This window comes from Oncorhynchus keta, chromosome 28, assembly GCF_023373465.1.
Source record: "Oncorhynchus keta strain PuntledgeMale-10-30-2019 chromosome 28, Oket_V2, whole genome shotgun sequence".
In the NCBI taxonomy this organism is placed as follows: domain Eukaryota; kingdom Metazoa; phylum Chordata; class Actinopteri; order Salmoniformes; family Salmonidae; genus Oncorhynchus; species Oncorhynchus keta.
In genome coordinates this window covers 46,593,547-46,608,752 of record NC_068448.1, presented here as the reverse complement: position 1 = coordinate 46,608,752, position 15,206 = coordinate 46,593,547, and the positions used below count along the sequence as shown (strand labels likewise).

Here is a 15,206-nt window from a genome sequence, read left to right as displayed (position 1 = left end):
TAGACTACAGCGGAAATGGTCGATCAGGGCCCTGTTGCTCCATCCAGCACCGGCAGCCAGGGTCCTAAACTCCAGAGAAAATCCATGGCGGCGCTCAGATGGTAAATCTCCTCCTGGACGGGCTCCTCCACCTCCATGGCTGTGGTACCTTCTCCTGCTGACTTCATATATTTGGTCAGAGATTCTGTCATCAATGTGTCTGTATAGGTGGCAGGGAAGTCAGGCGCAGGATAATCAAACTTGGTATAATGGAGGAGTTTAATCACTTTTAATAACACTTTCAATAACACAGCTCCAAAATCATAATACATAATCAAAGCAAAGTGGGTACGAGGACCCGACGCACACCAATACAAACTACACGATCATGAACAACAAACAATCTCTGACAAGGACATGAGGGGAAACACAGAGGGTTAAATACACAACAGGTAATGAATGGGATTGGAACCCGGTGTGTAGGAAGACAAGACAAAACCAATGGAAATTGAAAAATGTATCAATGGTGGCTAGAAGACCGGTGACGTCGACCGCCGAGCACCGCACGAACAAGGAGAGGCCTCGACTTCGGTAGAAGTCGTGACACAACAGTTAGGTAGATACAAAAACTATATTCAAATAAATTAGGCAACTCTGATGCCAGAACACCAATATGCCATACTGTAACACCAGTGGCGCAATGTGACACAATGTAACACCAGTGACACGATGTAACACCAGTGACCCAATGTGAAACCAATGACAAACATACGATTATTTCAAACAAATTTGATCAATTTATTAGTAATATGTTTAATTACAAATAATTTCAGATTTCATAAGATGGCTTCATTTTTAAATATGAACAATAAAATGAGGGTTATTCGTCAAAGATTAAGACCAAAAGATGAAGCCTATTGACTAAAATGTCTTTCATAACACATTGTCATACAAACATCTAAAACATGTCCACTAGAACATTAGAAACACTAACTTTGAAAATAAACTAACTGTTTTCCTAACCACACTGATACAAACATTTTGTATGCAGTTAAACATGTTCATGTAACTTTTTTCCTGTATTATTCTTCACTTTTACTTGAGATATGTTTGTCTGTGTGTTGCGTCCATATCTCTTATCTCTTGTCTCTTATCTCATATCCCTTATTCTCCGTTGCTTTCTAGCTACTGACGGCTTCTTCACTAGTAGCCAGTTCAGATCTGCCACTTTCACACTGTCAGCTGCTGCACCAAGTACTTCTAGATACTGTGGCAAATATGAACTGAATGGCAGTTTCCTTACTGTGTAAGCAGTCTTTGGACAAGGTATGGCAGCAATCAATGCTTTGGTGTTATGCCACAAATACAAAATAATTAGCATTTGAAACAGTGGCCAGGTAAACAAAGGCATGGCTAGCTGTCATACCTTGTCCATAGACTGCATACATGGTAAGGAAACTAATATGTAATTTGGGTAAACTATCCCTTCAAGTAACTCTGTAGATACAGAGTATATATGTCTTCCTACAGACACATTGTCTTAATTCTGACCTTGCAGTACTGGGTTCACTGTCTGGAGTGAACCCAGACAGGAACATTGTCGTTCCTGCTCACAATCTGTCTGTGTTTTTTCTGTCTGACCTGCCATTTCTTTCACTCCTGTCTTTTTTCTCTTTCTTTGAGATCCTTCACTATTTATTTTGTTGACTCTCTAAATCCTTTAAGTAAGTCTGGTGTTTTTGTTTAAGGTAGGCTGCTGTCACGGACGTCGTTGTGGAAATGACCGGACCAAGGTGCAGAGTGGTGAGCGTACATTTTTCTTTATTTATGTCGCCAACAAAACAAGAAACAAAGAAACGACCGTGATGCTTACTAGGGCTATAGTGCCACTAACAAAGATAAGAAAAGGAAAAAAGGCTGCCTAAGTATGATTCCCAATCAGAGACAACGATAGACAGCTGTCCCTGATTGAGAACCATACCCGACCAAAACATAGAAATACAAACATAGAAATCAGAACATAGAATTCCCACCCAAATCACACCCTGACCAAACCAAAATGGAGACATAAAAAGGCTCTCTAAAGTCAGGGTGTGACAGCTGCTCTGCAGTGTGGGACAGCATCCAGTGAAATTGTGCGCCAAATTCAAAAACAGAAATACTCATAATAAAAATGCATAAAACATACAAGTGTTATACATCAAAATAAAGCTTAACTTCTTGTTAATCCAGTCGATGTGTCAGATTTAAAAAACGCTTTACAGCGAAAGCAGACCATGCGATTATCTGAGGACAGCACCCCGCATACAATCACATGAAAATCAGATCTCAACCAGGCAAGTGCGAGATAAAAGTCAGAAATAGCAATATAATTATGCCTTACCTTTGAAGATCTTCTTCTGTTGGCACTCCAAAATGTCCCAGAAACATCACAAATGGTCCCTTTCTTCAATAATGTCCTTCTTTATGTCCCAAAAATGTCAATTATTTGGCACGTTTGATTCAGAAATACACCGGTTCCAACTCGCCCAACATGCCTACAAAGTATCTAATAAGTTACCTGTAAACTTGGTCCAAACATTTCAAACAACATTCCTAATCCAACCTTAGGTATCCTAAAACGTAAATAATCGATTAAATTGACACTCACAAAGAACAGCCCTACTTCTTCATTTCTCAAAATAAAAAAAAATCAACAAATTTCTAAAGACTGTTGACATCTAGTGGAGGCCATAGGAACTGCACCCAGGTTCCTAGAGCTTCCCATAGAAAATGAATTGAAAACACAGTGAGCTCAATTTGTTTTTTTTCCTGGATGGTTTGTCCTCGGGGTTTCGCCTGCCAAATCAGTTCTGTTATACTCACAGACATTTAACAGTTTTGGGAACTTTACAGTTATCTATCCACATCTACACCAATTATATATATATCCTAGCTTATGTGGTCCTGAGTAACAAGCAGTTTACTTTGGGCACGCTTTTCATCCGGACGTGAAAATAGTGCCCCCTAGTTTTAATAATAAAACACTCCAGTTAAAACATTTAAAAAATGTAAAATGTCATCTCACACTTGTAAGTGTTTTTCCTGCTGAATAAGGCCGGGACAGGAAAGCCACTATATTCGTGGAATGACCCAACAGTGAAATGCTTACTTACGGGCCCTTCCCAACAATGCAGAGAGGGCGGGGAAAGAGAATTAATAGAAAAATAATACCACGAGTGTCACGTTCTGACCTTTATTTCCTTTGTTTTGTATTTATTTAGTATGGTCAGGGCGTGAGTTGGGGTGGGCAGTCTATGTTTGTTTTTCTATGATTTGGGATTTGTATGTTTCGGCCTAGTATGGTTCTCAATCAGAGGCAGGTGTCATTAGTTGTCTCTGATTGAGAATCATACTTAGGTAGCCTGGATTGCACTGTTTGTTTGTGGGTGATTGTCTATGTTGATTGCTGGTGTCAGCACAGTTCTCATTAGCTTCACGGTTGTTTATTGTTTTTGTATAGGGTTTCAGTGTTTTCTTTATTAAAATTAATGATGAACACATACCACGCCGCATTTTGGTCCTCCGATCCTTCTCGCCTCTCCTCTTCAGATGAAGAGGAGGACGTCCGTGACATCGAGGAATAAATACACAATGACTAACAATAACTTGGCTATCCACTGGGTACCAGTACCGAGTTGATGTGCAGGGGCATGAGGTAGATATGTACATATAGGTAGGGATAAAGTTACTAGGCAACAGGATAGAAAAACAGTAAGAGCAGCGTAGGTGATGTGCATTGAACCTTTTTGCACATTGTCCGGGTAGCTGTTAACTATTTATCAGTCTTATTTGTATCTTGGGGTCCTGTTGGTTCCAGACTTTGTGCATCGGTACCGCTTGCCGTGTGGTTGCAGAGAGAATTCTATGACTTGGTTGGCTGGAGTCTTTGACAATTTTTAGGGCCTTCCTTTGACATTGCCTGGTATCGAGGTTCTGGATGGCAGGGAGCTCGGCCCCAGTGAAGTACTGGGCCATACGCACTACCCTCTGTAGTGCCTTGTAGTCGGATACCAAGCAGTTGCCATACCAAGCTGTGCACTCTTTACAACTGTTGGTGTGTGTGGAACTTGAAGCGCTCGACCTGCTCAGCTACAGCCCTGTCGATGTGGATAGGGGTGTGCTCGGCACTCTGTTTTCTGTAGTCCATGATCAACTCCTTAGTCTTTGCTGACGTTGAGGGAGAGGTTGTTGTCCTGGCACCAAACTGCCAGGTCTGACCTCCCTGAAGGCTGTGCAGGGCATGTGATTTCATCACGTAAATATAACACTCCACTTCGCTATTTCATTCTAAGTGCTTACTGCTTGCTAAATGAATTTTAAACCTAGAAAATACAAATCTTTGTAGGACTCAAATTGTTTTGACTTTGAAGAATGGCTGAATTGCTTTTCTGGCTGGCTGGTTGCAAGTTTCACTCCACATAGTTTTTTTTACAACAAAAAAATGTATCTAGGCTACAGGAGAGCATGTTTCACCATGTCACAGACCGTGGCGATACGTTGGCACATGAGAATTGTTTGAATATTGCAAATATGAATAAATTCTTACAATCTATGCATGCTGGCTTTTGCGGGCTACGTGAGACATTAAACAGATGTGGGAGAGCATAAGCAACAGACTGTCCCAGTTGTATAAATGCGCAATTTTCCTAAACGGATCATGAGAACACTACAATAACTTCATTTTTCTTCGACACTAGTTTATTTTTATGTGGGACTTCATTATGTCCAGCTGTTTTTGTTGACACAACAGTTCAATGGAAACACACCATAGCAGGCAATTGTTGCATCGATTTTTCTGTGCAAACTTTCTAAATGTTGACAAAACATCACTGGACAAGTTAATGGAAACGTAGCTAGTGACTCACAGTAAATGTAAATTGCAGTGCGCTTTCCAAAGAATTAAATATAAATACATTTGTTTTTGACGCATTCCCTATAGCTATCGTCACAGTCATGATCCATTTTGTCTCACTAGTGATCACGCTGGGTATGTTCGCCCTGATCCAGTCCCTCGTAGTCTCAACAGTGATACATCATATTTTGGTGTAGGAGGGAAACAAGCAGTGTTCTACATTGGACAGTCAACCCGGGTAAGTGTTATTGGCCATTTTCCTCTGTTTTGCCATATTCCCCTAATGGACTGTGAAGCACAATGTGCCTTGATATGTCTTTTGTTAAAGATTATCACCAAACCAGCGAGCTCCCCAGGTGTCCATGAATTTGTCATTTCAAAAGAAGAGTTTGAGAGGAAGGAGCAGAACAATGAGAATATTTACAGTGGTTTCATCAGAAACCTGACTAACCTGACCTGACTATGTAATCAACAAAACTAAGGTTATCTCAATCCATCCATACTTTGAAATATAAATCTGTCTGTGTTAGGTCCAACTGCTGTACTACTATCCTTCCCACAGCGACCATCTTCTATGTAATGACATCCATGTTAACTCTCCCCCCATGCAGATGGGTGACTCGTCCCATGTGCAAGATGACAAGGAGTGCTTTCTCCACGGGCTGATTGCCGAGGAGGTGGGAAAGGAGAGCTTCACAGCCGTGGTGGTGACAGGGGTCCAGCCTGAACACATCACCTTCCTCAGGCAGGGCTTCCACCTGTGGACCAGAGAATTGGCGTGAGTCAGCTCAGAGTAGGGTGAAGTTGTCTTTAGCCGCTGATCTTGGCTCAATTTAGCATTTTCCCCCAATGGTTAAGGTTAGTATTATGATAGGCGGGTCTGATTCTAGATCTGTACCTAGGATGAGAACCCCGTAATGATTAACCACCCTACACTGCCTGATCCCATATACCCTTACCCTCCAATCTGATTGAATTGTTGTCCTCTTTAATTCTTTTTAATTTCCACATCTTCATTGGTTTCAGTCTGCTTTGTTTCAGCCACTTGTATTACTATTACATTCACAGCCTAAATGGGAACGACATGAAAGCCTCCTACCGTAACTCTGATTGTGTCTCCAACATTGACATTCAGGTGAGACGATCAGTTGCACAAAAGTGACCATTTTGATCAAGTAGCCATGTAATCAGTGCAGTGCCTAAAATGAACACCTGCCAAATGCGGGTAGATTTTGGCATTGGTGGGTAAGTTGTCTATTTGCCCAGTCACGTTGGTGAGTGGGGCTTCAGAGTGTGAGAAGTTTCACTTGTATTTGTGAATAAAATATAGTCAAGCATGATCCCATTTGTAGCAAAGCTATGCTTCTTTTCAATAATTGAGTTTCAACTGTCAGGGAAGAGAAGACAACGTGGCTACTTGTCAAGCCTCGTTCACATTACCCATAACCACTCTGTTACGGTGCGCCGGATGTCATGTATTTCAACAGAGACATCCACAACGAAGTGAAAACGTAACACCCGGTTGCGGTTGAAGGTTCCGTGGGAAGCCTTCAGTCCGGAGTCCGTCAAAGAACAGGAAGTTATCAAAACAAAGAAGAAGAAAATGTGGTTTTCGGTGATGGCTTTATGGCATAGCTAGAAACTTGGAAATGATTACCCATTCCTATAATTGAGTACTATTTTAATACTAATGTTAAATAATACACATTGGGTGTTAAGCCAATTATATTTAGACCTACCAACCAGCTTTTTATATTATATGAACAAAAAATATTAAATTTGATTTGGAATGGCTAGTCAGACAAAATTAAAACGGCCTATTTAAATAACATTTTTATTTTATTTACCTGTCACACTGCCTGGTGGACCAAAAAGTACATTTTAGGCCCTGCATGTAATTATGTGTTAATTTATTTTATGGTACTCCAGACAAGTGCTACAGACAATAGTCATCCAAGAGCATCTATGCAGTCTTTGAAGATGCCTATTTTCTAAATATATTCTTTTGTGATATTATTGATCCTCATCTCTTTATCTGTCATTTTAGATCTCTACTGGAGAATTTCCCCCAGATCCCTTGCATGGTGAACCTCCGAGAGATCGACAACGACATGCAGACGCTCTACATCAACGCATCAGCTGACGCATTTGAGTTCAAAGTCCACGCAGACGCTGATGGAACAGTGGAGGGGGCCCTGAGGTACCACCCCTCCCTCTGTGACAGAGAAACCTACCCTGAAGACCCCAATGCCATACCAGGTAACCTAATCTGCGTCCCAAATGGTACCCTATTCCCTACATAGGCACGTGTGTTTGGACACATTGGTCACGGTCAAGTTTTTAAATCACAGTTGGCCATGTAATATCATGTAAGTGTCATAGCCTAGAGTACTGAGTAGAGGTCGACCGATTATGATTTTTCAACACCGATACCACTCCTGAATTATTGGAGGACCAAAAAAATCCGATACCAATTAATCGGCCGATTTTTATATATATATATATAGTTGTAATAATGACAATTCCAACAATACTGAATGAACACTTTTTTAAACTTAATATAATACATCAATAAAATCAATTTAGTCTCAAATAAATAATGAAACATGTTCAATTTGGTTTAAACAATGCAAAAACAAAGTATTGGAGAAGAAAGTAAAAGTGCAATATGTCCCATGTAAAAAGCTAACGTTTAAGTTCCTTGCTCAGAACATATGAAAGCTGGTGGTTCCTTTTCACATGAGTCTTCAATATTCCCATTAAGAAGTTTTAGGTTGTACATTTACATTTAACATTTAAGTCATTTAGCAGACGCTCTTATCCAGAGCGACTTACAAATTGGTGCATACACCTTATGACAACCAGTGGAACAGCCACTTGCATCTAAATCTTTTTTGGGGGGTGAGAAGGATTACTTACCCTACTTACCCTATCCTAGGTATTCCTTGAAGAGGTGGGGTTTCAGGTGTCTCCGGAAGGTGGTGATTGACTCCGCTGTCCTGGCGTTTGAGGGAGTTTGTTCCACCATTGGGGGCCAGAGCAGCGAACAGTTTTGACTGGGCTGAGCGGGAACTGTACTTCCTCAGTGGTAGGGAGGCGAGCAGGCCAGAGGTGGATGAACGCAGTGCCCTTGTTTGGGTGTAGGGCCTGATCAGAGCCTGGAGGTACTGAGGTGCCGTTCCCCTCACAGCTCCGTAGGCAAGCACCATGGTCTTGTAGCGGATAAGCCAGTGGAGAGAGCGGAGGAGCGGGGTGACGTGAGAGAACTTGGGAAGGTTGAACACCAGACGGGCTGCGGCGTTCTGGATGAGTTGTAGGGGTTTAATGGCACAGGCAGGGAGCCCAGCCAACAGCGAGTTGCAGTAATCAAGACGGAGATGACAAGTGCCTGGATTAGGACCTGCGCCGCTTCCTGTGTGAGGCAGGGTCGTTTCTGCGGATGTTGTAGAGCATGAACCTACAGGAACGGGACACCGCCTTGATGTTAGTTGAGAACGTCTGTTGTCCAGGATCACGCCAAGGTTCTTAGCGCTCTGGGAGGAGGACACAATGGAGTTGTCAACTGTGATGGCGAGATCATGGAACCAGTCCTTCCCCGGGAGGAAGAGGAGCTCCGTCTTGCTGAGGTTCAGCTTGAGGTGGTGATCCGTCATCCACACTGATATGTCTGCCAGACATGCAGAGATGCGATTCGCCACCTGGTCATCAGAAGGGGGAAAGGAGAAGATTAATTGTGTGTCGTCTGCATAGCAATGATAGGAGAGACCATGTGAGGTTATGACAGAGCCAAGTGACTTGGTGTATAGCGAGAATAAGAGAGGGCCTAGAACAGAGCCCTGGGGACACCAGTGGTGAGAGCTGAGACAGAACACGCCACCTGGTAGGAGCGAAATCCAAGCGTGGGCCGCGCCGGAGATGCCCAAGAGGGTGGAGAGGAGGATCTGATGGTTCAAGTATCAGCCGATAAGAAGGATGAGAGCAGAGGAGAGAGAGTTAGCTTTAGCAGTGCGGAGCGCCTCCGTGATACAGAGAAGAGCAGTCTCAGTTGAATGACTAGTCTTGAAACCTGACTGATTTGGATCAAGAAGGTCATTCTGAGAGAGATAGCGGTAGAGCTGGCCAAGGACGGCACGCTCAAGAGTTTTGGAGAGAAAAGAGAGAAGGGATACTGGTCTGTAGTTGTTGACATCGGAGGGATCGAGTGTAGGTTTTTTCAGAAGGGGTGCAACTCTTAGCCAGCGGTCAGGGATGAGTTGATGAGCGGGGTGAGGTAAGGGAGAAGGTCTCCGGAAATGGTCTGGAGAAGAGAGGAGGGGATAGGGTCAAGCGGGCAGGTTGTTGGGCGGCCGGCCGTCACAAGACGTTTCATCTGGAGAGAGAGGGGAGAAAGAGGTCAGAGCATAGGGTAGGGCAGTGTGAGCAGAACCAGCGGTGTCGTTTGACTTAGCAAACGAGGATCGGATGTCGTCGACCTTCTTTTCAAAATGGTTGACGAAGTCATCTGCAGAGAGGGAGGAGGGGGGGGGATTCAGGAGGGAGGAGAAGGTGGCAAAGAGCTTCCTAGGGTTAGAGGCAGATGCTTGGAATTTAGAATGGTAGAAAGTGGCTTTAGCAGCAGAGACAGAGGAGGAAAATGTAGAGAGGAGGGAGTGAAAGGATGCCAGGTGAGCTCGCAAGGAGTCGTCGAGCCACGGAGCGGGAGGGGAGGACCGAGCCGGCCTGGAGGATAGGGGACATAGGGAGTCAAAGGATGCAGTAAGGGAGGAGAGGAGGGTTGAGGAGGCAGAATCAGGAGATAGGTTGGAGAAAGTTTGAGCAGAGGGAAGAGATGATAGGATGGAAGAGGAGAGAGTAGCGGGGGAGAGAGAGCGAAGGTTGGGACGGCGCGATACCATCCGAGTAGGGGCAGTGTGGGAAGTGTTGGATGAGAGCGAGAGGGAAAAGGATACAAGGTAGTGGTCGGAGACTTGGAGGGGAGTTAATGAGGTTAGTGGAAGAACAGCATCTAGTAAAGATGAGGTCAAGCGTATTGCCTGCCTTGTGAGTAGGGGGAAGGTGAGAGGGTGAGGTCAAAAGAGGAGAGGAGTGGAAAGAAGGAGGCAGAGAGGAATGAGTCAAAGGTAGACGTGGGGAGGTTAAAGTCAGCCAGAACTGTGAGAGGTGAGCCGTCCTCAGGAAAGGAGCTTATCAAGGCATCAAGCTCATTGATGAACTCTCCGAGGAACCTGGAGGGCGATAAATGATAAGGATGTTAAGCTTGAAAGGGCTGGTAACTGTGACAGCATGGAATTCAAAGGAGGCGATAGACAGATGGGTAAGGGGAGAAAGAGAGAAAGACCACTTGGGAGAGATGAGGATCCCGGTGCCACCACCCCGCTGACCAGAAGCTCTGTGTGCGAGAACACGTGGGCGGACGAGGAGAGAGCAGTAGGAGTAGCAGTGTTATCTGTGGTGATCCATGTTTCCGTCAGTGCCAAGAAGTCAAGGGACTGGAGGGAGGCATAGGCTGAGATGAACTCTGCCTTGTTGGCCGCAGATCGGCAGTTCCAGAGGCTACCCGAGACCTGAACTCCACGTGGGTCGTACGCGCTGGGACCACCAGATTAGGTGGTCATGCACACGCGGTGTGGAGCGTTTGTATGGTCTGTGCAGAGAGGAGAGAACAGGGATAGACAGACACATAGTTGACAGGCTACAGAAAAGGCTACGCTAATGCAAGGAGATTGGAATGAAAGTGGACTACACGTCTCGAATGTTCAGAAAGAAGCTTACGTAGCAAGAGTCTTATTGACTAAAATGATTAAAATGATACAGTACTGCTAAAGTAGGCTAGCTGGCAGTGGCTGCGTTTAAACACTACACTAATCAAGTCGCTCCGTGTAATAGTTTCTACAGTGCTGCTAATCGGGGCAGCTGGCTAGCTAGCAGTGTTGTTTACGTTACGTTGCGTTAAAAGAACGACAATAGCTGGCTAGCTAACCTAGGAAATCGCTCTTACACAATTATCTTTGAAACAAAGACGGCTATGTAGCTAGCTACGATCAAACAAATCAAACCGTTGTACTGTAATGAAATGAAATGAAAATGTGATACTAACTGTGGAGCGACCCTTTGTATTTCATATACCTTTGAGTAATGGATGTTCTAATAGGTACTTTAGTATTGCCAGCTTAATCTCAGGAGTTGATAGGCTTTAAGTCATAAACAGCGCAATGCTTGAAGCACAGCGAAGAGCTGCTGGCAAATGCAGGAAAGTGCTGTTTGAATTAATGCTTACGAGCCTGCTGGTGCCTACCACCGCTCAGTCAGACTGCTCTATCAAATTGTAGACTTAATTATTATATAATAACACACAGAAATACGAGCCTTAAGTCATTAATATGGTCAAATCCGGAAACTATCAGATTCGAAAACAAAACGTTTATTCTTTCAGTGAAATACGGAACCGTTGCGTATTTTATCTAACGGGTGGCATCCCTAAGTCTAAATATTGCTGTTACATTGCACAACGTTCATTGTTACGACGTAATTATGTACAATTCTGGCAAAATAATTACAGTCTTTGTTAGGAAGAAATGGTCTTCACACTGTTTGCAACGAGCCAGGCGGCCCAAACTGCTGCATATACCCTGACTCTGTTGCACAGAATACAAGAGAAGTGACACAATTTCCCTAGTTAAAATTAAATTCATGTTAGCAGGCGATATTAACTAAATATGCAGGTTTAAAAATATATAATTGTGTATTGATGTTAAGGCATTGATGCTTATGTACACATTGGTGCAACGACAGTGCTTTTTTCAAGAATGTGCTTGTTAAATCACCCGTTTGGAGAAGTAGGCTGGGATTCAATGATAAATTAGCAGGCACCGCATCGATTATATGCGACGCAGGACAAGCTAGATAAACTAGTAATATCATCAACCATGTGTAGTTGACTAGTGATTATGTTAAGATTGATTGTTTCTCATAAGATAAGTTTAATGCTAGCTAGCACCTTACCTTGGCTCCTTGCTGCCCTTGCATAACAGGTAGTCAGCCTGCCACGCATTCTCCTCATGGAGTGCAATGTAATCGGTGTCCAAAAATGCAGATTACTGATTGTTATGAAAACTTTAAATCGGTCCTAATTAATTGGCCATTCCGATTAATCGGTCAACCTCCAGTACTGAGTAGTAATGATATAATGTAGCATCTGAAATATACATTTTATTGTAAAGCTCTTATAATCTCATCTTCGATTTCATTTTCATAATCACACCTTTGATTGGGATCGATTTCCCTGTTTGTGAGTGTTTGAAGGATCTACATTTATAAGTGCCATTGCATTGAGCACAGCCATTACACTTGTAATTTCCATCCAGTAGGGGCGCAAATAGACGTTGTTCAGGAATAACTTGGGATGGTAAATCAGAGTGTACCAATTGGTCTGAGATTTCTGCCCCGCGAGAATATGACCAAGTGAAGGTCCGAAAACACATTACCGAGACTATCATTGGACTTTAGAATTCCCTTAATTTGTTCAGAACGCTTTGAATAGCGGGTAGTTAGAACGCGAGAATGCGTCTTTTTGTGAGGCTGACCTTGAAAAAGGTCATGTCTATTTGCGCCCCTACTGGATGGAAATTACAAGTGTAATGGCTGTGCTCAATGCAATGGCACTTATAAATGTAGATCCTTCAATCAAAGGTGTTATTACGTGCTCCACTAAGGCAGTTATTTATGGTAACTTTTCCTTGTGGTAAACATTATGTGGGTAAAACAAAGCGCGAATTAAAAGTACGTATCTCAGAGCATCGTAGCACCATTAAGTGCAAAAACTTGACTTACACATTTGAGGCCCACTTTTTGGAGGCAGGCCACTCGATTTCGTCTCTGCGTTATATTGGCATTGAACATGTCATCCTCCCTAAGAGAGAGGGTGACCTTGATCATTTATTGTTAAAACAAGAGGCTGCCTGGATCTTTAACTTAAAGACCCTTGCTCCCTTCGGTCTCAATGTAGACTTTGATCGGAAGCCATTCTTGTGTTTATTGTGACTTTGCCATTGTAATTGTTTGTAAGCTTGTGTAGTCAAATTAATTTATGATCGTATGCTATCCATTTGTTTTTTGTATGCTGTTCTTTTTATGCCATTTTAATATTTGAGAATTAACCAATGATATTAGGCCACTCTTGGCCATGATTACAGACACCTGTGTGTCTTTTGACACTATATAAATGAGTCATCCGCAGTGTTTGTGAACCCCTGGACCCAGAATGATGTCCAGACAGTAGGCACTCCACTAGGTACAGAGGCAGGCTCCCTGCACCTTACACAGTAGCGCCATGCTATCTGCTAAGAATCCTAAGTATACACATATTTGTGAGTGTCAGTAGGATCTCCCTTTCATTCCTTGCAGGGCCTCTCCATGTGGAAATTCTCAACAAGAAAGGAGAGCCGGCATGTAGGATACCATCAGCCACTCAAAACGCAGCATGGAAAGCACTTTCAATCTCGCTAAAAGTTGTTTGGCATTGTAAGTTAATTTGAATGCTTAGAATGATTGCTGTTATTATGTTGTTGGCAGACTGTTTCAATGGTTAGTTTGTGTATACCGTGTCATAAAAAGTTCTCTCTTCTTCCCTAGCACCTAATGGTGATGTGGAGATCAACTTTCACATTGCAGCACATTCAGCCGAGTGGGCATTCTGGTTCAGAACCATGGGTACTTTCTTGTTTCAATTCACTGGAAATTCATTTATTTCTAACTTTATTGTAATGATTTAGAATTTCCTCTGTTAAGTATGGTAAAACTGTATTTTTATGTTCTAAATTTCCTTCAATTTAGGGAAAAAATTACCTAAATAAAATAAAAAAGCTCATTTTTATGTTTTTAATATGCACGTTTTTGTTACTAGCTAATGATGCAATGTTTGTCATAATGTCTGACTCTCTGGTGGTTAAACCGTGTTGTTCCCCTTGTGTAGGGAACCTAAACAGGTTGGGGAAGTATACCCTGCAACTGAACACAGTACTCAACGAGAGCAATGCTGCTGTCTGGGCTGGGAAACAGCTGCCCAACCACACACCATAGTGCCCTCCAAGCTCGTCATCAAGCTCGAGACCCTGGGTCTCGACCCCGCCCTGTGCAACTGGGTACTGGACTTCCTGACGGGCCGCCCCCAGGTGGTGAGGGTAGGCAACAACATTTCCACCCCGCTGATCCTCAACACTGGGGCCCCACAAGGGTGCGTTCTGAGCCCTCTCCTGTACTCCTTGTTCACCCACGACTGCGTGGCCACGCACGCCTCCAACTCAATCATCAAGTTTGCGGACGACACAACAGTGGTAGGCTTGATTACCAACAACGACGAGACGGCCTACAGGGAGGAGGTGAGGGCCCTCGGAGTGTGGTGTCAGGAAAATAACCTCACACTCAACGTCAACAAAACTAAGGAGATGATTGTGGACTTCAGGAAACAGCAGAGGGAACACCCCCTTATCCACATTGATGGAACAGTAGTGGAGAGGGTAGTAAGTTTTAAGTTCCTCGGCGTACACATCACAGACAAACTGAATTGGTCCACCCACACAGACAGCATCGTGAAGCTTCTATCTCAAGGCCATCAGACTGTTAAACAGCCACCACTAACATTGAGTGGCTGCTGCCAACACACTGACTCAACTCCAGCCACTTTAATAATGGGAATTGATGGGAAATGATGTAAAATATATCACTAGCCACTTTAAACAATGCTACGTAATATAATGTTTACATACCCTACATTACTTTAAACAATGCTACGTAATATAATGTTTACATACCCTACATTATTCATCTCATATGTATATACTGTACTCTATATCATCTACTGCAACTTTATGTAATACATGTATCACTAGCCACTTTAACTATGCCACTTTGTTTACATACTCATCTCATATGTATATACTGCACTCAATACCATCTACTGTATCTTGCCTATGCTGCTCTGTACCATCACTCAGTCATATATCTTTATGTACATATTCTTATCCCCTTACACTTGTGTCTATAAGGTAGTAGTTTTGGAATTGTTAGCTAGATTACTTGTTGGTTATTAATGCATTGTCGGAACTAGAAGCACAAGCATTTCGCTACACTCGCATTAACATCTGCTAACCATGTGTATGTGACAAATACAATTTGATTTGATTTGACACTGGACTTCTCCATTACTGGTAAACAATGTTCCCTGTAAACTGTGTGCTCGGCCTCGCAGCTCCTGAAGCAGTCCCGTGCAGAAGAATTGCCAGCCTCTGCAGAGATGCATGAGATTGAACTTCACAAAAATGTATCTTTCCTGGCG

The 15,206-nt window shown here is 43.1% G+C and overlaps 1 protein-coding gene across 1 annotated transcript; it reads left to right on the top strand.

Moving 5' to 3' along the window:
- Positions 1-4,131: 4,131 nt before the first annotated feature.
- LOC118360476 (structural maintenance of chromosomes flexible hinge domain-containing protein 1-like) lies at positions 4,132-15,051 on the top strand. Its single transcript, XM_035739723.2, has 6 exons — positions 4,132-4,276; positions 4,997-5,111; positions 5,485-7,132; positions 13,277-13,393; positions 13,505-13,582; positions 13,845-15,051. Exons 3-6 carry the CDS (start codon positions 6,955-6,957, stop codon positions 13,949-13,951), a joined length of 480 nt encoding a protein of 159 aa, XP_035595616.1. The 5' UTR covers positions 4,132-4,276; positions 4,997-5,111; positions 5,485-6,954; the 3' UTR covers positions 13,952-15,051.
- The last annotated feature ends 155 nt before the right edge of the window (positions 15,052-15,206 follow it).

Bases quoted from the DNA above. Each gene is read 5' to 3' on its own strand.
- LOC118360476 (XM_035739723.2), top strand. From the start codon at position 6,955: ATGGTGAACCTCCGAGAGATCGACAACGACATGCAGACGCTCTACATC. The intron at 7,133-13,276 runs GTAACCTAATCT...CATTCCTTGCAG, and splicing joins AGACCCCAATGCCATACCAG to GGCCTCTCCATGTGGAAATT. The intron at 13,583-13,844 runs GTACTTTCTTGT...CCCCTTGTGTAG, and splicing joins ATTCTGGTTCAGAACCATGG to GGAACCTAAACAGGTTGGGG.